Genomic DNA, 25,083 nt, shown 5'->3' on the forward strand with positions numbered 1-25,083 from the left:
GAATCTGGGCCATAACTGATGCTTTGGGGCAACTCAACCCCAACTACTGGGGGCATCAGTGGGGGGGGGGCTGGCTGCACCCAATATCTCACCCAGTGGTGTGAACTGGGCAGAGGCATGGCTCGAAGCTGGACCTCGGGAGGGGTCCCCTCCCCACACTCGCCCTGCTCTGGCCTCCGGGCAGCTTAGGTGTCAGCCGGCGCCAGGCCGGTCCTCGGTCCCTTGGCCTCACAATCCCAGCCTTTGTCCAGCTGGGCCAGGACTGGCCGGCTCCCACCGGCCCCAGGGCCCCTGGAAACCAGAGCAGCTGGCCTGCCACCAAGTATTTTTCCAGGCTGCGCCAGGGGCCCTGGGGAGACAGGGCAGGATGGGAAGGGATGGGTGCTCATTCATCCGTGTTCATTCATTGCTCCCTTGGACAGAAACTATTTATTGAGCGCCCAATTGGAAGTGGGGAGTAGGGGCAGGCACTGAACTGGCAGAGGCAAAGGGAGGTGGGGTGGTATCGGGGAGACACATTCCTGGGTGAGCCCAGACCCTCCATTCATCTTTGATATTACGTTCTAGATGCAAATATAGATGCCAACGCATGCCAACAACCTCTCCAGTGGGGGGAAAGAGGCCAAGGGGTGGGATGCAGGGTGCTACCATTAAGGCCCATCTACCCACACCAGGGCAGCAGGGTTCAGGGTGGGGAGAAGATGGGAGTCAAACTCAGGGCTCCACCCACAAGCTGCTGTTGGTCACCCGGGCCCCAAACCAGCCCTTCCAGTAGACAGAGTCCTGGCCCGCGTGTTCGAAGCGAACGAAGCGGACGCCGGGCCCGTAGTCGGTGAAGGTGTGGGAGATCTGGGGGAGCGGGGTATGAAGGGAAGAGTCAAGTTCAGAACCCCAGAGGCCATCTCACCTATACCCCTAAACTGACCCAAGCTAAGGGGATGCCTGTGTCCCGCCCAGTTCCTCTAGCCATGTCCACTTGGGCTGCCAATGGAGGATGGGTGAGATAGGGGTGTGTCTACCCCAGGCCCCACCCCTCTCACACCTGCCAAGAGCTGCCATTCCATTGGAGGATGAGCAAGGTGTGGTGGGTGGGGTTGTGGATGGCCCCGCCCCAGTCCTGCCCACCAAGAACTGCCATTGGAAGATAGGCATGGCATGGTGGGCATGGTGTGGGTAGTCCTGCCCATCTAAAGCTGCCATTGGAGGATGAGCAAGGTGTGGTATGGGTGGCCCCTCCCCCTTATGCTAGGCCCCGCCCCTTGTGCCAGGCCCCACCCCTTGTACCAGGCCATGCCCCTTTGTACATCACCTCAGTCCAGCCATCCTCGCTGTCCTGTGGCACAGCCACCTGCCCGCTGTTAAACTCTGCCAACACATCCTCATGCTCAGACAGCAGCTTCACCGTGAGCTCGTATAGACAGCCCGCATCGCTGCGGCCCGAGTACCTGAACCCAGGGAGCAAGAGGAGTGTGGTGGGCACTGCTAGATGGACAGTCTCATCTACCACCCACCCCTGTGCCCCTTTCACAAATCAAGAAAGTAAGGCCAGACAGAAAAGGCTCCAGGGGAGCTGTGACCAAGGACTGACTCAAGCCCAGGTGGGCTCCACCAACCCCATCCAGAGACCCATCCAAGGTCTGTACTGACCCAACACACGCCACCCAGTTCTATCCCGGGCACAGCTAGAAGTGACCCCAAAAAGAGCGATGCTGGACATCACCCCAAACCCAAAAGACCTCAGGAGGGAGGTGGTTCTGCCACCCGCAAGCCCAGGCCCATGTGGCCGCAGTACCGGCCGACCCAGGACTCACCAGTCCTTCACCACGATAGCCGGCTGGGTGGTGTCCAGTAGCTCCTCCCAGTAGCCCTCGGCCTGCAAGTCGATGACCTGCGCTTTGCGACACCACCTGGATGGGGACTGGCGTTAGGAGCAGGCTGGAGGGCACAGGTGGGGGGACCCCCAATCCCAAGGCTCACTTCTCGGCTTACTCAAAGGAGGAGGCGAAGAACTTCCTGACACTGTCATCCTGGCTGAACTCGGCGCCACAGTCCCCGGGCAGCTCCTCTACCCTCCAGCCGTCCCCACCGTGCTCCACGTCACACCAGCCCTCCAGGTCCTCTGCAGAGACAGACTGCTCAGGTCTCTCTGTCTCTGTCTCTCTCTTCTCTTCTCTTCCCATCTCCCCCCTCCACCTCTTACTTACACACACACACACACACACACACACACACACACACACACACACACACACACACATAGTTTCCAGGACAAAAGCAGAGAAGGCTGGTAGCCATCTTCCTGGACACACATACACACACACACTCGCCTTGCATGCTGCCACCTGGTTTGACCCTCTGACACCAGGTCCTCCAGGGCTGAACCCTGAGCACAGCGCAGGAGTCTGCCTTGAGCACTGCCAGTGTGCTTCTCCCCCAAATAAAAAGATACAACTAGGGGGCTGGAGAGATAGCACAGTGGTAGAGCATTTGCCTTGCACACAGCAACCCAGGACTAATGCTGGCTCAAATACCAGCATCTCATATGGTCCCAAAACCCCAAAACCAAAAAAATAAAGATACAATTAGCCTGAGCCACTGGGTTTGAAATCTGCCTGCCCATCTCTAGGCAGTTTTGTTTGTTTGTTTGAATTTGAAATTGCAAATTTTGAAATTGCAAATTTGAAATCTCCAGGCAATTTTGTTTGTTTGAATCTGAAATTGCAGATTCAACTGGTCCTGCAAGACAGGGGCTGGATCTGGGGGTGCAGAAACATCTGTACCCAGGACCAGAGGGGTTTGGAAAGCATGATGGGCAGGGGCACCCATGGCCAGTTGTACTCCTGAGGGTTCCTGGGGTTCATCACATACACACACCATTTTCACCCCACACTTACCTTCCCCGCAAGGGTTGCGCAGTAGGTTGCGCCGCCGCTTGCTGAGAAAATAGAACTGCTGCCAGTGGTCGCGCTCCTCCTCAGTGCCCTCGGCCACCAGGCCCTCCTGCTGGCACTTGAGCAGCCAGAGGGGGGCACCGTCCACTAGCTCCTTCCAGCGCAGGCACACCAGGCGGCAGGCCTGCACTAGCTCGGACCCGGGCAGCTCGGCCAGCACGCGCAGCAGCAGCTGCTCTGGCAGCTCCTCCAGGTGGCCGCCCGCCTCGGCCTCCACCTCGGCCGCAGCCTGGTCTCCCTCCTCCGGCCGCTCCTCCCCAGCACTTGGCTCCTCTGTGCCCGCTGCCTCCTCCGGCTGCTCCTCCTGAGCGGCTTCCTCGGGCTGGCCCACGCTCTCTGTGAAAGGATGGAGGGTTTGGGGACTGGGGTGCCAAGTACACCCCTAGCAGGCCAGCCCCCTGGCTTCAGAGATAATGCGGGGTTTCTGCACACCCACTGATGCCACTGCAGTTGGGGAAGGAGTTTGTGCCCCAAGACTGCCTCAAGTACTAGAACCAGGCCCAAGATTGGTTTCCCAGAGGTAAGACAGCAGGGAAGACTTTTGCTTGCCTTGCACACAGCCAATCCGGGTTCAATCCCCAGCATGAGAGCAGAGCTGGGAGTAATCCCTGAGCATCTTCAGGTATGACAAATAAACACTGGTTTCTTTTTTTGTTTTGTTTTGTTTTGTTTTGGGGCCACACCCGGCGGTGCTCAGGGGTTACTCCTGGCTTTCTGCTCAGAAATAGCTCCTGGCAGGCACGGGGGACCATATGGGACACCGGGATTCGAACCAACCACCTTTGGTCCTGATCGGCTGCTTGCAAGGCAAACGCTGCTGTGCTATCTCTCTGGGCCCTAAACACTGGTTTCTAAGGTCTCAGTTTCCGTTGCAGTCAGGCCCTGCATGAGCCCATAATAGCATTTTTCTTTTTGGTTTTTGGGCCACACATGGTGGCGCTCAGGGGTTACTCCTGGCTCTGTGCTCACAAATCACTCCTGGCAGGCTCGAGAGACCATATGGGATGCCAGGAGTCAAACCCAAGTCCGTCCTGTGTCGGCTACGTGCAAGGCAAATGTGCTATCTCTCCGGCCCCAGGGATTAATTTTATTAGTGGCCTCCATCTACTTCAATTCCCCCACTGTCCTTTACCAACTCCAAGTAAGCCCTCATGGGTTTTCCTCTCTAACATCTTCTCGAAATCCAAGCTACTGTCCTATCTAGCTTCTGACTAGGTTATGCTGTTTTGTAAACACCTGCTCAGAGCCAAACTGAGGGCAGAAGCAGACACTCCCTCCTCCCCAGAGCCCGGCATCTGCAACCCCTGCTCAGCACAGTCTGTGGCTCGGATCTAGGGACACTTGGCAATTGGTGCCATTTTAAGCAGCTTTGTCTCATTTACTCTTTAAATCCTCTCTACCTCTCAAAGGTTGTCCCTCAGGCTGGGCCTAATTTACTGAGAAGGAAGCTTGGGCACCCAGAGGTGAGACAGCAGAGAAGCACTTAGCAAAAGAGTGGCTGCAGCTGTCTTTTACCCCCGGCTGATGCCTTAAGGGCAGCAGAATTACCATCACTGCTGCCTCAAGAAGAGTCATAGCATCGGGGCCAGAACTGGAGCACAAAGAGGAGGGTGTTTGCCTTGCACACAGCTGACCCGGGTTTGATCTCTGGCATCCCATATGGTCCCCTGAGCCAGGAGTGTTCCCTGAGTACAGAACCAGGAATAACCCCTGAGCATCATCAGGTATGGCCCCCAAACCGAAAAACAACACAAAGTCATTGCATGGGTCAGTGAGATCCAGTACAGTAGGTAAGGCGGATGCTTTGATGCCTTTGGTATGCCCCATATGGTGCCCCCAAGGCACCACCAGGACTGATCCCTGAGTAAAGAGCCAGGAGTACAGAGCAGAGCCAGGGCACTGCCAAGCATGATGCAGAAACAAATTAAAGTTGAGGCCAGAGCGATAGTGCAGTGGGTAGGGCGCTTGCCTTGCATGTATCTGGCCCAGTTTGGATTTCCCGGCATCCCATATGGTCCCCCAAGTACTCCAGGTATAATTCCTGAACTCAGAGGCAGAAATAAAGCCCTGCACAGTACCAGAGTTCTCAGAGCTGGAGCGATAGCACAGCAGCAAGGCATTTGCCTTGCACGCAGCCAACCTGAGACTGACCTGGGTTTGATCTCTGGCATCCCATATGGTCCCCTAAGTCTGCCAGGAGCGATTTCTGAGCAGAGTCAGGAGAAATCCCTGAACACTGCCGAGTGTGGCAAAAAAAAAAAAAAAAAAAAAAGGCAAAAGAAAAAGAGAATAGAGAATAGAAGTTCTCATAGGTGCTATCAGGATGGGGTCCTGTAGATCAGAGATGCAAAGTGTTGCCAGTGGTCAAAGGTCACACAATCGTTCCTGATAGGGATTGGGGGTCTAAGATAGGGGCCCCAGAAGGAAAAGGAGCTGGTCTCTGTGTTTCATGGCCAACCCAAGGGTTAGTATGAGAGAGGGTTCACTTCACTCCTTTCCTCTCCCTGGCCTCAGTTTCTTCACCTATATCACGGGGCTTTCCTTGGATGTATGGTTGGTTGGGGGTGGCGGTGCCCAGGGCTACCCCCAGCTCTGTGCTCAGGGATCCCTCCTGGCATCCACCATGGACAAAGTGAGTACCTTGACCCCTGCCCCGTCTCTCTGGGCCTAGGTTTATCTGAGCTCATTACTCAGGCTTTTATTCTTTTCCAGTTTTGGGGCCCACACCTGACGATGTTCAGGGGTTACTCCTGGCAGGCTCAGGGGACCATATGAAATGCCGGAGATCAAATATAGGCCTGTCCTGGGTTGGCCAAGTGCAAAGCAAACTCCCTGCTGCTGTGCTATCACTCCTGCCCACAGCGGTAGGGCATTTGTTCCATCGTAGGGCATTTGTTCCATCGCCAGCATCCCATATGGTCCCCCCGAGTCTGCCAGGAGTGATTTCTGAGTGCAGAGCCAGGAGTAACCTCTGAGCGCTGCCGGGTGTGACCCCCCCCCCAAAAAAAAAAACAACCCAGAAATGATCACCTTGGGGGTGATGGGGGAGACCCAGAGAAAGGGGAGGGGTCTCAGGGCCATGCTCGGGAAAGCTAGCACCAGGGCAAAGAATAGGCAGCACACACACACACACACACACACACACACACACACACACACACACACACACACACACACACACACACACACACACACAGCCAGGGTCTGGGCAGTCGAGTTTCCTTCATCAGCAGCTTTTTGTTTTGTTTCTGTTTAGGAGCCACACCTGGTGGTTCTCAGGGCTTACTCCTGGCTCTGTGCTCAGGAATCACCCCGGGCAGGGCTCCGGGCACCATATGGGATGTTGGGGAACTAACCCCGATCAGCCGGGTACAAGGCAAGCGGGCCCTCGCAGCTGTGCTACGGCTCGGGTCCACATCACTAGTCGTTCTGATCTCCACGGTGGGGGTTTTGGCAAATAGGCGCAGAGAAAGCTGACTGGCATCTCCAAGTGAACCAGGGCGAAGGATGAGGAGCAGAAATACGGCTCGACACCCCATAGCCTGCCTCTGGAGACCTGGGCCCCATGTCCTCACCTCTCTACCCCCTCCCCCTGCCCTGCCCTGGCCCCGAGGATACCTGATGCTATTCCGAAAGGTGCACCTCACCCGGCCTCCCCCCTCGGGGCCCCAGGCCTGGCACTCAGGCCCCAGATCTGATTACAGGCCCCCCACCCCCGCTTGAACCCAGACAACTCTCCACATTGTTGCTGTCGGAAAGTTATCTGGCCTCTAGCAGCCTCTCCCCGACTCCCTCACTCACCTGGGCTGGGCCCAGAGTCCAGGGAATAGGGGGACCCTGGAAAAACACAGGAGCCCACTTGGGGCCCTCGAAAAGGTGTGGCCAGAGGGGCTGAGAGCAAGAATGGGGGTTGAAGCAAAGGTTTTGGGGATGGGAGGTGGCCTGAGTGGCCTCTATAGGTATCAATCTGGCCCCATTCATTGCCTCCCCCAAGTAGTGTCCCCCATACTCATAGAGATCTGCTGAGGGCCAGTGGGGGGCATGCAAGTAAGTCCTGCTCCTACCCTGACTCAGCAGGTCCCCCCTTGCAGGCCCGGCAGGCAATGAGAGAGATTGGGGGGTTTGGGGCTGGTGCCAGACTGGATGACTGAGCAGTCTCCAAAAACCCTGAGACTGTCCCAGCACCCCCAGCAGCATCCAGCCACTGGCACGAAGCCCTGCAGACAGGAGAGCCCAGAAGGAAGGTTCCCCAAGGGGGAGACACCGGGAACCCCAAGAAATCCCCAAGACGGGGAGCACAGAGGACAGACAAGAAGTTAATGGGAGGACACGCTTACCGCTCCTACATCTCCCCAGACGCGGATCTGGGGTCCTTAAACTCTCCGAAAGAGGGAAGAGAAATTGGGGTCACTCCCCTGCTATATAGGTGGGGGGTCCCCAAAATCCCCCTTCCCTGCCTGACAGCCACCTCTCCAGGCTTCCCCCCCCCACCGAGATCCCCCTTAAAAGACGGGGTCTTAAGGATCTTGCTTAGGTAGAAGTTTGGGGCGCTGAGTCTCTCTCGGGTTTGGGGGTGATGGGGAGCCCCGTGTTCCCTCCAGGCTGCAGCCAGCGAGTCCGGGCAGTGGCGGCGGCTACCTGGGTCCCCGTCTCCGTCCATCGCTGCAGAGGGCGGCCGCTGGAGGAGAAGGAGGAGCCGGAGCTGCGGGGCTGCGGGTGTCCGAAGGCTGGCGCTTGCCCGCGTCTGGGTCGGGGACCGGCGGCCGCGCTTCTTAAAGGCTCCCGGGGGCCCCGCCCCGCCCCGCCGCCCCGCCTGGGGCCTCCTGGCGCCCCGCCGGCCCGGAGGCTGGGCAAGGTCAGGAGTGCGATCTGGTTTGTGATTTTTTTATTGGGGTCCGAATTGGGGCGCTTCCCAGCTTAGCTGCTCCCGGGGGTGGACTCCAGGGAGAGTCGAATTGGTTGGACGCAGGATGCGGGCACCTGGCCCAGTGGAGGGATGGAGGGAAGGAGGGAGGGAGGCTCCGCCCCGAACACGCGCCCCAGGTAAAAGACCGGTTGGGGCGTGGCCTTGTTGGAGAAGGGGCTGATTCTGATTGGAGAAGAGCCACTTGGGCGTGGCTTGGTTGAAAGAGGGGGCGGTGATTGGTGGGAAGCGCCTAGAGGGCGGGACGAGTCTAATTAGGAAGCGGGGACTTGTTGACAGTGGGGCGGAGCCTGGTTGGAAGACGCGCAGGGGCCTCATTGAAGATGGTTGGAGGCAGGGTAGATCCTGATTGGGGGAGAGCCCACGAGGAGGCGTGGTCTGGTTAGAGGAGGGGCGGAGATTGGTGGGAAGTTCTTAGAGGGGCGTGGTTAGTCTAATTAGGAGGCCGTGTTAGTCTGGTTGGAAGACGCTCGGGGCCTCATTGAATATGGGGCGTGGCCTGGCTGGAAGAGAAGCGGGGCTTGATGGGGGACAAGTTATGGAGGGGCGTGGCTTGGTAGGGGCGGGGCGGGCTTATTGGAAGAGAAGAGAAATCTGATTGGAGGCCGCGCAAGGCCTCATTAAAAATGGGGCGGGGCCTGCTAGGAACCGGAACTGTACCCAGCCGGGCTAGGAAGCGAGTCCTTGAGGGGGCGGGGCCCGTCTGGGGGCGGGGCTGAGGTCGGTTGACGTGAGCCCTGATTGGTTGCGAGTTATTGAGAGGCGTGTCCTTCTGGGGGCGGGGCCTACTCACCTCCTGCAGGCCTGACCGACTCCTCCAGGGCGTCCTGGCCGGGTTGACGTCGCAGCTGCCGGGCTCGGGGACCACTCGGTGGGAGCACCGCGGCGGGTACGTGAGCCGGCCTAGGCGGGCCTGGAGGGCCGAGGATCGGCGGGGCCGGGTGGCGACGCAGAGCTCGAAGGACCGCCTGGTGCAGACCAAGGCCTGGCCGCTGAGGATGCTTGGGGATCCGGGTCCCAGTTTTGGGGGACATTTGGAAGTCTTCGCGTGGAGCCTAAAGTGATGGGGGTCCTGGGGGGAAAACTTAGCCCACGGGGATGGGAGGGATAGGAAAAAGACGTTGCCTTCCCCCTCCCCACATTGGCCTCTCCTGCACAGGAGACTGTGATCAATGCACCCCCAAATTTTTCCCCTTTGGGGGGTTCTGAGGGTGGGAGAGAGATTGGGAAAAAGCAGACCAAGGTCTCCAACCCACAGACTCGGCTCCTTCCTGTCCTGCCCGTGTCCCTGACCTCTGTGTAGGTCCCTCTGTCCTTTCAAAGCTGTCACAGGTCAGTAAAAATCAGTGCTCTGAGATGGAGACACCGCAGCATGGAGGGCACTTAACTGGTCTTGCATGAATCCAACCCAGCAGCACCCCATGTGATCCCCGGAGCCCTTGCCAGGAATGATCCCTGACTGAGTTCAGAGCCAGGAGTCGGCCCTGAGCTCCTCCATGGGTGCCCCCACCCCAACAACAGCCACAGAAATCAGCTCAGGGGAAGATGGAAACAGAATCCTGTGCTCCCCCTTATTGGAACACACCCCAGAAAGCAAACACCTGACCTGGCTGCATTGTCCAGGCTCCCAGGACTGTGACTTCCTGAGACAGTGAATAGCAGAGCTGGGATGGGGAACCTCCACCCCACCCTGGCCTGGCCTGGAGGGAACCCAGTGTTCAGCCATGCTTTTTCCTTTTCCCTGATCACAGGAGGAGGCCCAGAGAGAGGCCACAGCCATGGCCCTAGAGAACATCAACGAGCTGCCTGAGAACATCCTCCTGGAGGTGTTCGCCCATGTGCCCGCCCGCCAGCTGCTGCTGCGCTGCCGCCCTGTCTGCAGCCTGTGGCGGGACCTCATCGACTTGGTGACCCTGTGGAAGCGCAAGTGCCTGCAGGAAGGCTTCGTCACCGAGGACGGGGACCCAACGGTGGCCGACTGGAAGGTCTTCTACTTTCTGCGTAGCCTTCGTCGGAATCTCCTTCACAACCCCTGTGCCGAAGGTGGGGTGCAGAACATGACTGGCATCCCCCCCAACTCCGTACACATACTGTCATGACAAATCAATGCACATTTCTTCAGCACTTACTGTCAATGAGTTACACGGGGCAATTTAACTCCTTTTCTCCTGAGGCTGGAATGATAGCACAGTAGGTAGGGTGCATGTGGCAGAACCGGGTTGAATACCCGGCATCACATATGGTCCCCCGAACCTGTAATTTTTTAGCACAAAGTCAGGAGTAACCCCTGAGTGCCACTTGGTGTGGCAAACAAAAACTATCTCCTATCCTCCTCTTGGTGGTCCTAAGCAGTAGGTGCCATGGTGTGGACCCATTTCCCACATGCATAAACAGGCCACAAATAGTCTTTTCTGATTCTATTCTTCAGGTTGTTTATTTCCCCCCAGAACCTTGGAAAATGTTCACCAGTGGGGACTAATTGTGCCCAAGATATAGGAAACCAGGATTCCTCTCTGATGGCCTGGTGCCCACACTGCAGGGCTGGTCTTGGGGCCATCTCAGTGGGAACAGATGGCTCTGCAAACCAGTGTTGCAGGTCTCTGTAAGCAGATCACAGCCCAGGCAGACCCAGGCTCTGTCACCGAACTCTGTCTTTACTAATTGGCTAGACACTGGGCTGAGCTGGGCATGTCACTCTGCAGCCTCAGCCCACATTTGGGAGCAGAACAATGACCAAGCAGCTCCTGGGTGCCCTCCAGATGTCTCTTTCACTGGACTCTCCGCCGCAATGCTCTCCAGCAGCTGCTGGCATCCTATAAGGTCCCTGCGCCAGGTCTGCCTTGGAGCTCAGAACCGCTTTATCTTTCCTCGTTTATTTTATTCTGGAGAGGGGTACATGTGGAGATGCTCAAAATTGCATTACTCCTGGATCTCCCTAAGATCATAGGGAATGCTGGAGATCTAACCAGAGTTAGATGCAAGACCAACAAGACATGCAAGACCAACGCCCTCCCAGCTTTCCTCGCTAGGCCTCAACTCCTTTTAGAGGGTTCTCTCTCTCTTTTTGTTTGTTTCTGGGCCACCCCCAAAAACAACGTTGGTGCTCAGAGGTTCTGAGCTCAGAAATTATTCCTGGGCCGGGCGGTGGCGCTAAAGGTAAGGTGCCTGCCTTTCCTGCGCTAGCCTTGGACGGACCGCGGTTCGATCCCCCGGTGTCCCATATGGTCCCCCAAGCAAGGAGCAACTTCTGAGCACATAGCCAGGAGTAACCCCTGAGCATTACCGGGTGTGGCCCAAAAATCAAAAAAAAAAAAAAAAAAAGAAATTATTCCTGGCAGTGCTCAGGGGATCAGATGGGATACCAAAGATAGAACCCTGGTTGGCCGGATGCGAGGCAAATGCCCTACATCGCTGGGCTATAGGTCCAGCCTCTAGAGGCTTCTCTTAAAATGTAAGTATAAGGATTAGAGTGATACTTGACTTGTACATGGCTGACCCGGGTTTAATCCTTGGCACCACATATGGTCCTCCGAGTCCACCAAGAGTGGCCCCTGAGCCCAGAGCCCGAATAAACTCTGAGCATTTCTAGATGTGACCCAGAAACAAACAAAAGAAAAACTTGGGGGCCGGAGCAATAGCACAGTGGTAGGGCGTATGCCTTGTATGCAGCTGATCCAGGATGGACCTTGGTTCGATCCCCGGCATCCCATATGGTCCCCTGAGCCAGGAGTGATTTCTGAGCACAGAGCCAGGAGTAACCCCTGAGTGTCACAGGGTGTAGCCCAAACAAGAAAAAGAAAAAGAAAAACTCTGTGTGTAAGTGATAGAAATAGTATTAAACCACAAAACCTAAAAGACTTTTGGCTGGGGCCGGAGAGATGGCGCTAGAGGTAAGGTGTCTGCCTTGCAAGCGCTAGCCAAGGAAGGACCGCGGTTCGATCCCCCGGCGTCCCATATGGTTCCCCTAAGTCAGGGGCAATTTCTGAGCGCTTAGCCAGGAGTATCCCCTGAGCATCAAACGGGTGTGCCCCCCCCCCAAAAAAAAAAAAAAAAAAAACAACGAAAACTATTGGCCTTTACAGAAAAACTGCTCAGTCAGTCCCTGTTCTAACCCCCAGGTTCTGAGAGGGAAAGCAACTTCCATTGGGTCACACAGTCCACTGGTGACTGACTGGGGCGAGCAGACCCATTTTGTAGAGGGAGGCATCAGGGCACTCTGTCATGGGGGTGGGTGGGCACTAGGAATTCTAGAAAGCATTCACGCTGGCACCATTGGCATCTGATGGGAAGCAGGCTCTGGGCCTGCAATGCCGCCCAGTCTGACGGTGACGAGCAGGACCCCCTCTCCCCACAGAGGGCTTTGAGTTCTGGAGCCTGGACGTGAACGGAGGGGACGAGTGGAAGGTGGAGGATCTCTCCAGAGACCAGAGGAAGGAATTCCCCAATGACCAGGTCAAGAAATACTTCGTGACTTCTTATTAGTAAGATCCAAGACTGGGGGAGGGGGTGCGGTGGGGCCAGCCCCAGTCCCTTCACGGATCAGGGGCCTCTCCTGGCCCCCTGGTGCCCTAGAACTGAGCCCCAAGCCCGCCCACCACTCCCCTGCCCCTCCCCAGCACCTGCCTCAAGTCCCAGGTGGTGGATCTCAAGGCCGAAGGGTATTGGGAGGAGCTCATGGATACCACACGTCCGGACATCCAGGTCAAGGACTGGTGAGTGTCTGGGGCAAGGGCCTGGGGGGGGCTGCCATGCAGGCACCCCATCCCCACCCTGCCCCCCACCTCCACGGCTCTATGCTGATGGAGGCGCTGACCCTCTGCTTTGCAGGTTCGCAGCCCGGCCAGACTGCGGGTCCAAGTACCAGCTGTGTGTTCAGCTGCTGTCGTCCGCCCATGCTCCTCTAGGGACCTTCCAGCCAGACCCGGCCACCATCCAGAAGAAGAGCGATGCCAAGTGGAGAGAGGTGTGTGGCCTGACTCTGGAGCAAGGAAAGACACCTCCCCATGACGTCTCACAGGTCTGGGTACCCATCCCAGCTCTGTGGACCCATCCCAGCTCTGCCACTCCAGCCCAAGGCTCTGGTATAGTTCTTGAGTGCTGAGATCCCCAAGAGGTCAAAATGTTTGTTGCTGCTTATTATTTGTTATTAATATTATTCATGACTGCTGAAAAGGCCCTAGATAAGAATTTTAGGTTCAGGGCCAGCACGAACAATATACCAGCTAGACCATTTGCCTTACATACTGCTAACCAGGGTTCGATCCACAGCATCACATATGATCCCTTAAATACCGCCAGGTATGGCCAAAAAAAAAAAAAAAAATTAGAACTTTTAGGTTCTACAGATGATTCTGTCACATCCAATCAGTTCTTTAGCTCAGACTTTGTGTTAGGAGAGTAGCTTTAGACAATATGTAACCAAAAAGAAAAATAATAATAATAGCAATAAAGGTAGCAGTATTCCAATAAAACTTTATAAAAATAGGCAGTGGATGGGACCAGAGCAAAGCACAGTAGGTAGAGAATTTGTCTTGCATGCAGCTGGCCCAAGTTCAATCCCCAGCATTTTTTTTATGGTCCCCCAAGCCTGCCAGAAATGTTTTCTAAGTGCAGAGCCAGGAGTAACCTTTGAGCAATGCCAGATATGGCTCAGCAAAAAAAAAAAAAAAAAAAAATGCAGTGGGCTCAAAGGCCTCTGGGTGCCAATTTCTGAACCAGTCAAGTGTGGTTCAATAGAATATGCCATGGTGATAGAAAAGATCTCAACCGGACTGACCCCAATGGCAGCCAGTGCTCTTCTAGGCCTGCAGTATGGACTGAATTATTCATTGGTTTACAGGATCATTTATTGTGGCAGAAGTGGCCACACAGGCTCAGCCATGGCCAGTGACAACCAGCCAGTGCGCCTTTGGTTCCTTGGAGCTGTGACATGTTCCCAGCAGGGTGTTGTTCTATTTTACCTCTGAGGCAGAGAACAGGGAGAAGCAGCTCTGCTGACTTCTACATGGGTGGTATCCCATAGCTCGGCCCATCCTGACCTCTCTCCTCCTCTGCCCGCCTCCCCTCACCCCAGGTCTCCTACACGTTCTCCAACTACCCGCCTGGCGTCCGCTACATCTGGTTCCAGCACGGTGGTGTGGACACTCACTACTGGGCCGGCTGGTACGGTCCGAGGGTCACCAACAGCAGCATCACCATTGGGCCCTCTCTGCCCTGACGCCCCAGGGGCCCCTGGCTGCAGTACCCTGGCTGGGAATCTGCTGTCAGGGAAGGGCTGGCCCTGCATGGGGAGGTGGCGCATGGGATCCCCAAGTTTCCTAGTGTCTCCTGTGTCTCCATTCTTTTGATCTGCAGAACCCCCAAAAATGCTGGGGTTAGAGGGAGCTTTTTCACCCCAACCATAACCTGCAGGACAGGCCTTCAGAGGCCCTTTTAAGAGCGAGGGCCCATGATTGAGGTAGTATTCGTCACTCCTTTCTCTGCCATTGCCCCCAGAAACTCCCAGAACAGACAACTTTGCCTGGCCACCTGATGGTGCAAGTAGCAGGAAAGGTCATGTCTGGCTGATCACCCTGAGCGTGGAGGACAGGCCTGGTCAGGGGGTGCAGCCCTGGGCTCTGGGGTGGGGAGGAAGGCCAGATGGAGATTTTTTTCATGGTCAGTCAACTCCAGATATCCCCGGACTCCTGAGAAGTTCAGACAGGCCGGGCTGGTTCTAGGAGCTGGGCTATGTGAGCCCTGAAGTGGTGGGATGGATTTGGGGTTTCAGGGAGCTCCACCACCCCCGTCCACCTCCATGCCATGACCAGCTCTCTGAGGCTTGGAGAGCACATCAAGCCCCCACACCACCGTGAACAGCTCCGTCCTCTCCCTTCTCTTGGAAGGACTTGGAATTCCAATCCAACCCACCGTGCTTTGCGCGGCCCAATAAAAGCTGTTGGTATCAGATAGTGTCTGATAGAGGGCAAACTTTACCTGGGGGAGGGTTGGATACTGACCCAGTTCGTGGCCAGCCAGAAATGTGGAAAGGGATCAAGACACCCCAAAACCAAGTATCTGGAACACACCTTGAGTGAGCGATCCTGCAACGGCTCCATCTAGATCTTCCCCTGGACTCTGGCCAGTTATGCTGGGGCCTTGGTGCTGCTTTTGCCTCTCTGCCAAGAGCACTGAGAAAATGCCCGGCACCCAGTAGGTGCTAAGTTAAATGTTCATGGTTCCAGCTATACCACTCCTAGGAATATACCCTAGGAACACAAAAATACAATACAAAAACCCCTTCCTTACACCTATATTCATCGCAGCTCTATTTACCATAGCAAGACTCTGGAAACAACCAAGATGCCCTTCAACAGACGAATGGCTAAAGAAACTGTGGTACATATACACAATGGAATATTATGCAGCTGTCAGGAGAGATGAAGTCATGAAATTTTCCTATACATGGATGTACACGGAATCTATTATGCTGAGTGAAATAAGTCAGAGAGAGAGAGAAAAACGCAGAATGGTCTCACACATTTATGGGTTTTAAGAAAAATGAAAGACATTCTTGCAATAATAACTTTCAGACACAAAAGAGAAAAGAGCTGGAAGTTCCAGCTCACCTCAGGAAGCTCATCACAAAGAGTGATGAGTTTAGTTGGATAAGTAACTACATTTTGAACTGTCCTAATAATGAGAATGTATGAGGGAAATTGAGAACCTGTTTAGAGTACAGGCGGGGGTCGGGTGGGGAGGAGGGAGACTTGGGACATTGGTAATGGGAATGTTGCACTGGTGATGGGTGGTGTTAAGAAAAAAAAAAAGAAAAAAAGAAAAATAATTGTGCCATTTTGATAGGACAAACAGACATTACTTCAGTTATACACCAATTACTTTATGAATCACAAGCTACAGAATACTACAGTTGGGGGCCGGAGAGAGAGCACAACAGTGTTTGCCTTGCAAGCAGCCGACCCAGGACATAAGGTGGTTGGTTCAAATCCCAGTGTCCCATATGGTTCCCCATGCCTGCCAGGAGCTATTTCTGAGCAGATAGCCAGGAGTAACCCCTAAGCACTGCTGGGTGTGCCCCCTCCCCCAAATAAAAAATACTACAATTGTCTCATCTTTGCTAAAAAAAAAAAAAAATGTTCATGGTTCCAGGGGTCTTTGCGCTCATAGTGCCCAGAGACTGCCCAGCTGCCCTGATGGGGAGCACAAGGCAGGGTTTCCCCATCAGAAGCCACCTCTTTGGGTATGTCCTCTGGGAAAAGGGAAATACTAAAAACCACTGGGAAGTTGGTGCCTCCTTCGCCTTTGCTGGATGTCCGTCATCCCCGGAGGCCAATCCCAGGAGGGACGAGAACTGGCCCCAGGGCTGGGGATGAGGCTCTAGGAGGGCCTGGGCAGGACGGATCTGGGGTGTCCCGGTGCATCCGTCAGGGAGCCTGGAAGGGGAGCGGGGAGGCCGACAGCAGGTGGCCAGGGCAGTCCTGGCGACCGGGGCCCAGCTCGCAAGGGGCTGGTCACGCGCAACCTCCACTCGGCCCTGCCGCTGGGCGGCGTCCGCGGATACTGGCCCGGTTTGGGGGCGGTTTCTGCCGGCACCTCCCGGCAACCCGCACTTCCCTGGGCCCGGATCCTGGTTCCTAGCTGGGGAGACGCGTTCCAGGCTGCGGCCTTTGCGCCTGGGGTGGTGGGAGGAGACAAGGCGCGGGGACCTGGGGCAGCCCCGGGTGCAGAGCGCTTCCTCGGCTGCATGGGCACCATCCTCCCGGCCGACCCCAGTTTTTTTTAGAAGTTGGCGACATTTAAAACGGGCCCCCCCTTGCACATTGAGGGAGGTTGAAAGTCAGTCCCTCCAGCAAAGGAAGAAAACCTTGTTTTCTGTTTTCTTTATTTATGTTGAGCATTTTGCACCGCCCTCCACTGAGGCGAAGCCCTGTCTGGGTGTGGCTGTTTCTGTTTTGCCATCCACCCGCATTAAGAAGGCAAAGGGTGAAGACGGTTGTGGGGCCCCACAGCCACTGGAGCTGTATTTTTATTTTAAAATTTATTATTTATTTGGTTTTGGGGCCACATCTGGTGGCGCTCAGGGGGTTTCTCCTAGCTCTGCGCTAAGATATCTCTCCTGGCAAGGTAGGAGGTATGTATGTATTTATACTTATATATAAAAGCAAGCTCTTAGTGGATCCTAAACAATAAGTAGTTCAGAGGATAAGGCACTTTCTTCCCTTTGACTTCTAAAACCTTTATTAGTTTGTTTTGTTTTGGTTTGGGGGCCACACCTGGGGACCTTCAGGAGTTACTCCCGGCTATGCGCTTAGAAATCGCTTCTGGCTTGGGGGACCATATGGGACGCGGGGAGATTGAACCACTGTCTGTCCTAGGCTAAAGAGGGCAAGACAGATGCCTTACCACTTGTGACACCAATCGGCATTTGGGAGGGAGGGCACACCTGGCGACGCTCAGGGGTTACTCCTGGCTCTGTGCTCAGAAATCGCTCCTGGCAAGCATGGGGGACCATATGGGATGCCAGGATTTGAACCACCGGCTATCCTGGGTCAGCTACTTGCAAAGCGAAAGCCCTACCACTGTGCTATCTCTCTAGCCCTAAAACTTTTATTAGAATCTTTACCACAGATGTGGTCACTGTATATTTGCATCTCATTACAGATGTGACCTCTGTGTTGTTTGAGGGCCTCATGGAACAGGGAACCTTGTGCAGGTCTCACACACCCAGCTGTGGTTGCATACGGCTGTTGGGGGGGGGGTCCCATTAGCAGAGCCCCAGGATAGTAGTGGGTGCTGGTACAATGGCCTCTCATGTGAACTTACGGGCCCCCTGGAGATGGCCTGTGAGGTCGATCACCTGTGATTCTCCAGGCCCGAGCGCACCCCTGGGGATCCCGGCCATGGCCCTGCTGAACATCAACGAGCTGCCCGAGAACATCCTCCTGGAGGTCTTCGTCCACTTGCCTGCCCGCCAGCTGCTGCTTTGCTGCCGCCCTGTCTGCAGCCTGTGGCGGGACCTCATCGATGTGGTGACCCTGTGGAAGCGCAAGTGCCTGCGGGAAGGCTTCATCACCGAGAATGGGGACCAGCCGGTGGCTGACTGGAAAATCTTCTACTTCCTCCACAGCCTCCACAGGAACCTCCTGCAGAATCCCTGTGCTGAAAGTAAGGTGCAGAGCAGGGCCTAAAACATTCCCTCCAAGCCCTGCTTGATGCCTGCCATCTTCCCTCACTGTTGCTTCAGATGTGAGCATGACATATTTTTATACATACAGATATCCACGAATTCATAGTTTGTGAGACTTTAGAGCATGAACACAAGATTATCTGGGATCAAATCTAGGCTTTGACACCTATAAGTCATCTGCTCTACAAATTGAACCACATGCTGCCTGCCCTCCTCCTCCTCCTCCTCCTCCTCCTCTTTCTTTTTTTTTTTTTTTTTTTTTTTTTTTTTGGTTTTTGGGTCACACCCGGCAGTGCTCAGGGGTAACTCCTGGCTGTCTGCTCAGAAATAGCTCCTGGCAGGCACGGGGGACCATATGGGACACCGGGATTCGAACCAACCACCTTTGGTCCTGGATCGGCTGCTTGCAAGGCAAACACCGCTGTGCTATATCTCCGGGCCCATTTTTGTTTTTGTTTTTGTTTTTGTGTCACACCCACCAGTGCTCAGGGGTTACTCCTGGCTCTACACTCAGAAATTGCTCCTAGCAGGCTCAGGGGACCATATGGGATGCCGAGATTGGAACCACTGTCCTTCTGCATGCAAAGCTAACACCTTATCTCCATGCTATCTCTCCAGCCCCACTCCTCCTCCTCCTTCTTTTCTTCTTCTTTCACCCCATCATCTTCCTCTTCTTTGTCCTCCTCCTCCTCTCATCTTCCCCTTTTTCTTCTTACTCGTCTTCCTCTTCTTCCTCCTCTTCTTCTCACTCTTCCTCCACCTTCTCTTATTATTATTCTCTTTCTGGGTCTCTGGGACTCCAAAGATTCCTATGTTGTTTTTGTTAAGTTTATCAAAGACTTCTATTTTTATCTGTTCACATACTTTGAGTAGTTTATTCATTGTCTGATCATTTGCTTTAAGGTTCTTTTCCAATCTCTTCTGATTGTTTTGCATCTTATCATCCGACTCACTGACCCTGTTTTCAGATGCTGTTACTCTGTTGGAGAGGCTTTCATTGAGTTTTTCATTTCATCTGCCGAGTTTTTCAGTCCTCTTATTTCAGTTTGGAGTTTTCTGAGTTCTGTCTTTGTGGTCTGTTCAACTCGTTCTATGCTTTCTTTGAGTTCTCTGAGTATCCTCCACATTTCTACTCTCAACTCCTTATCTGAGAGACTAATTATGTGGTTGATACTTTTCAGGTCATCAGAGCTGCCATCCTTATTCTCTATACATGCTCTTGCCCTGTATTTTTTTCCCATTGACACCCTTGTAGTGTGGCTTTTACTGTGTGTTGTGGTGGGGTTAATGGACTAGGAGATGGAGTGGTCGAGCTCCTCAGGCTCCACCTTCTCGGGTGGGGCCAATTTACCAGGTTTGGGCCTTGGAGATAATGGTCAGTGGCATCTTCTTGGTTGTCTCCTGCAGAAAAGCCTGTTTTATTAATCTGTCTCCTTGTCATTTCACCTGGGCCACACACTTCTTGTCTGAGGGACCTAATGGATGGCATCTGTCACAGGACCCACCTAGACCATGCCCACCTGAATATACTGCATGGATCACATCCATCTACTTAAAAAGATGCAACCCTGGGGCCGGATAAATAGCACAGTGGTAGGGTCAGGATGGACCCCAGTACTATTCCTGGCATCCCAAATGTTTCCCTGAGCCCGTAAGCTGGCAGGTCTGAAAGCTGTAGGATAATGGTGGAGAAATGATCTTCCAGGCAGTCAGATGAAGTTTCAGGAAAAATTTAGCTGTATTACAAGGCCCTAACTACCATGTGGGCAGAGAAGCCTCCTCTAATCCTCTGCACTTACTCTTGCCAGATATTCTCAGAGCTCTGTGGCTTTGGACGTCCAGTCCCAATTTAAAGACTCTCTCCTTCCTCTTCCATTTCACACATGGTCAGTGCTCAGGGGTTGCTCCTAGCTCTGCACTCAGGAACCACTCCTGGCAGGTGTGGGGGACCATGAGATGGTGGGGATCAAACCCAGGCTGGCCCATGCAAGGCAAATGCCCTCCCCACTGTACTATTGCTAAGGCTCTGTTGTTTTAAATATAAATTAAAGAGTCCTACAGGTGATGTGGGGATGGTGAGGCCTTTCTCAGTTAGGCCCAGCTCCCGCAGCACCTATGTCCTGATGGGTCTGTAGGTTGCATGGTGACAGCAGAAAAATTCACAAAGCAGTCAGATGAAGTTGCAGGAGTCAGCCAGCTTTATTTCATGGTCCTAACCACCACGATCATTTCCTTACATGGCTTCTAGCTGAGCCTTTTCCTAGCAGCCACTTCTCTGCTCCTTCTCTGGCTCTCTCTGCCTCTGTCTCCCTTTCAGCTGCTCTTCAGACTTGGTTGCTGACTGACCCCTTTGCTGCTTCTTTGCTGATCTCATTTTTGCTAATTTCTTTGTTGATTCTCTCTGCTGATCCTCTTGTTGGTTCTCTCTACTGATTCTCCTTCTCTCTCTAATTCTCCTTCTTTTTTTTTTTTTTTTTTTTTGGTTTTTGGGCCACACCCAGTAACGCTCAGGGGTTACTCCTGGCTATGTGCTCAGAAGTTGCTCCTGGCTTGGGGGACCATATGGGACACCGGGGGATCGAACCGCAGTCCGTCCAAGGCTAGCGCAGGCAAGGCAGGCTCCTTATCTTTAGCGCCACCGCCCGGCCCCCCTAATTCTCCTTCTTATCCCCTCTCTCCCCCAAAGCAGACTCCTCCTCCTGCCCTTTCCAGGTGTGGGTGGTTCTGATCATTCAGGTGGGATAAACAAGAAGTTGGGGGCAGAGAGATAGCATGGAGGTAAGGTGTTTGCCTACATGCAAAAGGAAGGTGGTTCGAATCCAGGTTTCCCATATGGTCCCCTGAGCCTGCCAGGAGCGATTTCTGAGCGTAGAGCCAGTAGTAACCCCTGAGCGCTGTCAGGTGTGACCCAAAAACCAAACAAACAAAAGAAAAGTTGGGAGAGGGAATACCCACAGGGCCCCACTTCCAGACCTGCTGTAGCCTCAGCCACCCCTGTGGACCAGGATATAGAGGGGGAGGCCAGGCTCTGGAGGGAGGAAAACTTCCCTCCTTCTAGTTCATGTTCAGAGCCACAGTCTGGGAAGTTGAGTAATGCTCAGGATTGGGAGGGGGGAACCCCTAGAGCTTGTGCAGACCCTACTGAGGCCCGCCTCAAGGCCCTGCTTGTTGACCTGTTTCCTAGAGGGCCTGGACTCATGGCAGCTTGACAAAAATGGAGGGTACAAGTGGAAGGTGGAGACACTCCCTGGAGATCACGGAAAGAACTTTCCCCACAGCGGAGTCACAAAATACTTTGTCACATCTTTTATGTAAGGCACTTGGGGCTCCCAAACTGGGCTCAGCTTGGTGGCCGGGGTCACAGGGGACAGAATAGGGTGCTCTGGCTGAGGCTGGAAGCCCACCAAGTGGGAGGGTAGCTCTACCCAGGGGGCTTTAAACTGTGGACACATAGAAGGGGACCCAGAGCATCCAGCCCAGGGGTAGGGGTCTTGGGCCATGCCAGGTCCACAGGGTGCTGCCATGATCTGTTCCCACTCCACTCCCCCAGGATGTGCCTCAAGTCACAGCTGGTGGACCTCAAAGCCAATGGCTACTGGGATGAGCTTCTGGATCACTACCAGCCAGACATCCTGGTGAAGGACTGGTAAGGGTGGACACCTGCTGATGGGGTGTCCCAGTGCAGAGACACACACTCTGCTCCAGCCTCTGAACAGCCCCCCATTTGTCCATTCTGAGGGTTCTGGGGTATCTGATACCCCAGGATAGGACCCAGCTGATCTTGGTAGTGGCCCAGCCTGAACCCCCCACTGCCCCACAGGTTTGCGCCCCGCCATGATTGCGGCTGCACCTACCACCTTAGTGTACATCTGACTTCAGCAGATCTCATTACCCTGGCATCCTTTGAACCACCACCTGTGACATTTCCCCAGTGGAACGACGCTACGTGGAGAGAGGTGAGGCCCCCTTAACCTAGCCCTACTGGTCTTAACCCCCTGGTCTCCCAGAGGCTCCAGTTTTGCCTCGTCCAAGCTGCATGGGCACTTGGCTCTGTCCCTACCTGGGCCTCTAGTGACTGGTTTCTCCTTCCTGCACCCTTAGGTCTCCCATACTTTCTCAGACTACCCTCCTGGCGTGCGCTACGTCCTCTTCCAGCATGGGGGCCACGACACCAAGAGATGGGCAGGCTGGTATGGGCCCCGTGTCACCAACAGCAGCGTCACAGTCAGCCCTACCAGAAGTGCCCCAAACCCAGGCCCCGAGGTCACAGCTTGATCCTGTCTGGTCCCTACAGGGGGCCTGGCCAAGGCTCTTGGACAAGGCCACAACCCACTGGGACTTCCTTGAGCTATAACAAACATTTTCAGTAAAGCTTGCCTGGGCCAATCTCCAGGGCTTCCCCGGGCCACATGCCTGGGCAAGCCGGTGAGTTGGGCCCCTTGGTGGAGCTTGAAGGTACCCTAGGCTTTCCCCCATTATCCATTCAGCTCCTTAGGGAGGGTCTGGGTAGGGCTCCGAACTTCTAGTAATCTCTTTCCAGTCTATATTTTCAAAATACATTTTCAAGATACATTAATAGTACTCACTATCTTTGAATTATGTTTTTATTTATGCAGAATATCCATTTTGTACTCTGCCATTTTGCACACCCCTACAAAAGATCATTTTTCTCTTTAACTTCCTTAACCCCTATCATCATTACTCCTCATTTACCCTTTCTAACTTAAGTACTGTAGAGTCCTAAGTCACAGACCAAAGTGGTGCCCTGGAGTTAACACCCACCCAACTATTCCAAAAGGCATAAAAAGGACACATATGTCTTTTCAACCTTTTATGGGTGTTTTCTTTGATGGCTATAACTTTTGCTGAATATTTTTTTATACAGTGACGATCTGCCCCCCTTTTTTTATCTTCTCTTTGTGAACTACTCAATATGGAATTTGGTGTGAAAGAATCCCTCAGTTTAATGCTTATGTTTGAACCCAGTCATGGGTATTGTTAGACGTGTTCTTACGCCCTCATATACTCAGATAACATCACGTGGCTTTATTTCTTGTTTGCCTAGGCACACTAAAACGGGAAAATACTATACATACCAATAAGTTCTTATCTAATAAAGATGGGAACACACAAATCTTGTAGTGCAATGTGACCTTACACCCTGAACATTGACACAAAGACCTGGCACAGGCCTCAGAAGAATGGGCATTCTCCATTCACCCCTGATCTAGAGAGGACATCTACAAAACATCCAAGGTTGTCTATAACATCACCTGGAGGCAATCCTCTACCAGAGAAGATCCTACAGCTGCTCTGACATCAATCTACTCAAAAGAGACTTCCCTTAACACTGAGAAGACTTAACAAGAACAATGACTTGCTTACTGGACAGGGCTTGCTGTATTGCCCCTTAATTGTGAGGTGAAACTAGAGGATACTCTACACCAGCCTGACTTCAATGTAGGATGTGCAGATTTCAGGATCTTTAATACAGAAACCTGATGCCAACAATAGGACTGCGTGAAAAATAAAACTGTATTGGCACTACAGACAATGACTTGGATTGAATAAACTGGTTTGCCTGGAGCCTAGAGTTGGTCTTATGCCAGGAAACTTCAGGGGTAGTGGTCTCCTTGTATTTAGACCAAAACTATTCCTTTCTATGACCCCCATATTTTGGTGGGCCTATGCAAACAATATTTGCCACTCTAACACCGTTTTTTACTGTGCCCTTTTGACTAACCCTTAAAAAAAACATCTTAAACTTTTGATGTTAACTTAAACTAATATGTATGTGCATGAATATATAAAAATTCTATGCCTTCAAAGTTAAGGAGTCACATAAATCTCATGGCTTTAGGTTGCTTTGTGTACTGCTAAGAAATGTTATAACGTCCTACAATCTGGGGACTTGTGGACAAAGTAATTGTACATGGGTTCTGCCTTATTTTTCTTAATGTTCTTTTGACTGTAAGTTCAATATTTAGGTGTCAGCAAGGGGATTTCTTCTGAGAACTCTGTTTATGGGCGATTGTTCTTTCACTGTAACTTTACCTTGTCCTCTTTGCATCATTGTTCTCATAATTAAAAATTAAAAATTAAAAAAAAAAACTTGCCTGGGCCAGAGGCTGGTGGTGGGGATGGGCACCCCATCCATAGCCTGCAGGAGAGGCCTTCAGGGGCCCCTTTTAATAGCTAGGGCCCCAGATTGAGGTGGTACAAGTCATTCCCTACTCTGTCCTTGCCCCAGAGGCTCCCAGAACAGGTGGCCTGGCCACTTGATGGCACAAGAAGCAGGAAAGGTCACCTCTGGCTAATCACGTTGAGCAGAGGGCAGACCTGGTCAGGGGGGCACAGCCCTGGGTTCTGAGGTGGGGAAAAGACCGGATGGAGATTTTTTTTTTTTCACACCGTCAGTCAACTCCAGACATCCCTGGCCGGGCTGGAGATTTTTTTTCACTGTCATTCAACTTCAGACATCAGTCTGGCCGGGCTGGCACTGGGAGCTGTGTTGGGTGAGCCATGAAGTTGTGGGATGGATTTGGATTTCAGGGACCACCACTACCCCTTCTACCTCCATCCCATGGCCAACTCCTCGAGACATGAAGAGCACATCAAGTCATCAAGCCTCTACACTACCTTGGACAACTCCAGCCCATCCCTCCTCTTGGAAGGACTTGGAGTTCTGATCAGACCCACTGAGTTTTGTGTGGCCCAATAAAAGGTGTTGGTATCAGAGTGTTTCTGATAGAGGGCAAACTTCAACTGGGAGACTAGCCCAGCCCCTGGAGATCTGCCCAGTCTGTGGCCAGCTGGCAATGTGGAGAGGGATCAAGACACCCCAAAACAAGTTATCAGGAACACATGAGTGAGCTATCCTGCAATGGTTCTATCCAGAACTCCCCCTGGACTCTAGCCAGCACTACTGGGGCCATGATGCTGCCTGTTCCGCTATGCCAAGAGCGCTGAGAAAGTGTTGGCACTCAGTAGGTGCAAAGTTAAATGTTGTTATATTGGGGGTT

General features: G+C 53.4%; 2 protein-coding genes across 10 annotated transcripts in view; one reads left to right on the forward strand and one right to left on the reverse strand.

The window, feature by feature from the left end:
- Window positions 1-410: 410 nt before the first annotated feature.
- Window positions 411-7,748, reverse strand: FBXO2 (F-box protein 2). Its single transcript, XM_049775382.1, has 6 exons — window positions 7,590-7,748; window positions 2,895-3,287; window positions 1,990-2,119; window positions 1,812-1,907; window positions 1,310-1,445; window positions 411-849 (listed from the first exon to the last, which is right to left on the reverse strand). The coding sequence occupies exons 1-6, from the start codon at window positions 7,609-7,611 to the stop codon at window positions 715-717; spliced, it is 912 nt and encodes a 303-aa protein (XP_049631339.1). The 5' UTR covers window positions 7,612-7,748; the 3' UTR covers window positions 411-714.
- Window positions 7,749-8,650: 902 nt separating this feature from the next.
- LOC126011559 (F-box only protein 44) overlaps window positions 8,651-25,083 on the forward strand; it is a 49,980-nt gene continuing 33,547 nt past the window's right edge. Inside the window, exons 1-8 of one of the 9 annotated variants that reach the window (XM_049775373.1) lie at window positions 8,651-8,764; window positions 9,627-9,918; window positions 12,230-12,356; window positions 12,492-12,587; window positions 12,703-12,838; window positions 13,949-14,037; window positions 17,746-18,039; window positions 21,612-21,622. In XM_049775373.1, coding sequence (XP_049631330.1) covers window positions 9,654-9,918; window positions 12,230-12,356; window positions 12,492-12,587; window positions 12,703-12,838; window positions 13,949-14,037; window positions 17,746-17,974 — 942 coding nt within the window. In that variant the 5' untranslated portion in view covers window positions 8,651-8,764; window positions 9,627-9,653 and the 3' untranslated portion in view covers window positions 17,975-18,039; window positions 21,612-21,622. Of the gene's footprint in view, window positions 8,779-9,624; window positions 9,919-12,229; window positions 12,357-12,491; window positions 12,588-12,702; window positions 12,839-13,948; window positions 14,329-17,745; window positions 18,040-21,245; window positions 21,372-21,611; window positions 21,623-25,083 lie in introns of those variants that run through there. The other 8 variants (XM_049775374.1, XM_049775372.1, XM_049775380.1 and 5 more) reach the window with 8 other exon arrangements.

Source organism: Suncus etruscus, chromosome 6, assembly GCF_024139225.1.
Source record: "Suncus etruscus isolate mSunEtr1 chromosome 6, mSunEtr1.pri.cur, whole genome shotgun sequence".
In the NCBI taxonomy this organism is placed as follows: Eukaryota; Metazoa; Chordata; class Mammalia; order Eulipotyphla; family Soricidae; genus Suncus; species Suncus etruscus.

Coding starts and splice junctions, on each gene's coding strand:
- FBXO2 (XM_049775382.1), bottom strand. CDS start 7,611: ATGGACGGAGACGGGGACCCAG. Junction 1,446..1,811: donor GCTATCGTGGTGAAGGACTG/GTGAGTCCTGGG, acceptor CCCTGGGTTCAG/GTACTCGGGCCGCAGCGATG. Junction 850..1,309: donor GCGAGGATGGCTGGACTGAG/GTGATGTACAAA, acceptor CCGCTCCCCCAG/ATCTCCCACACCTTCACCGA.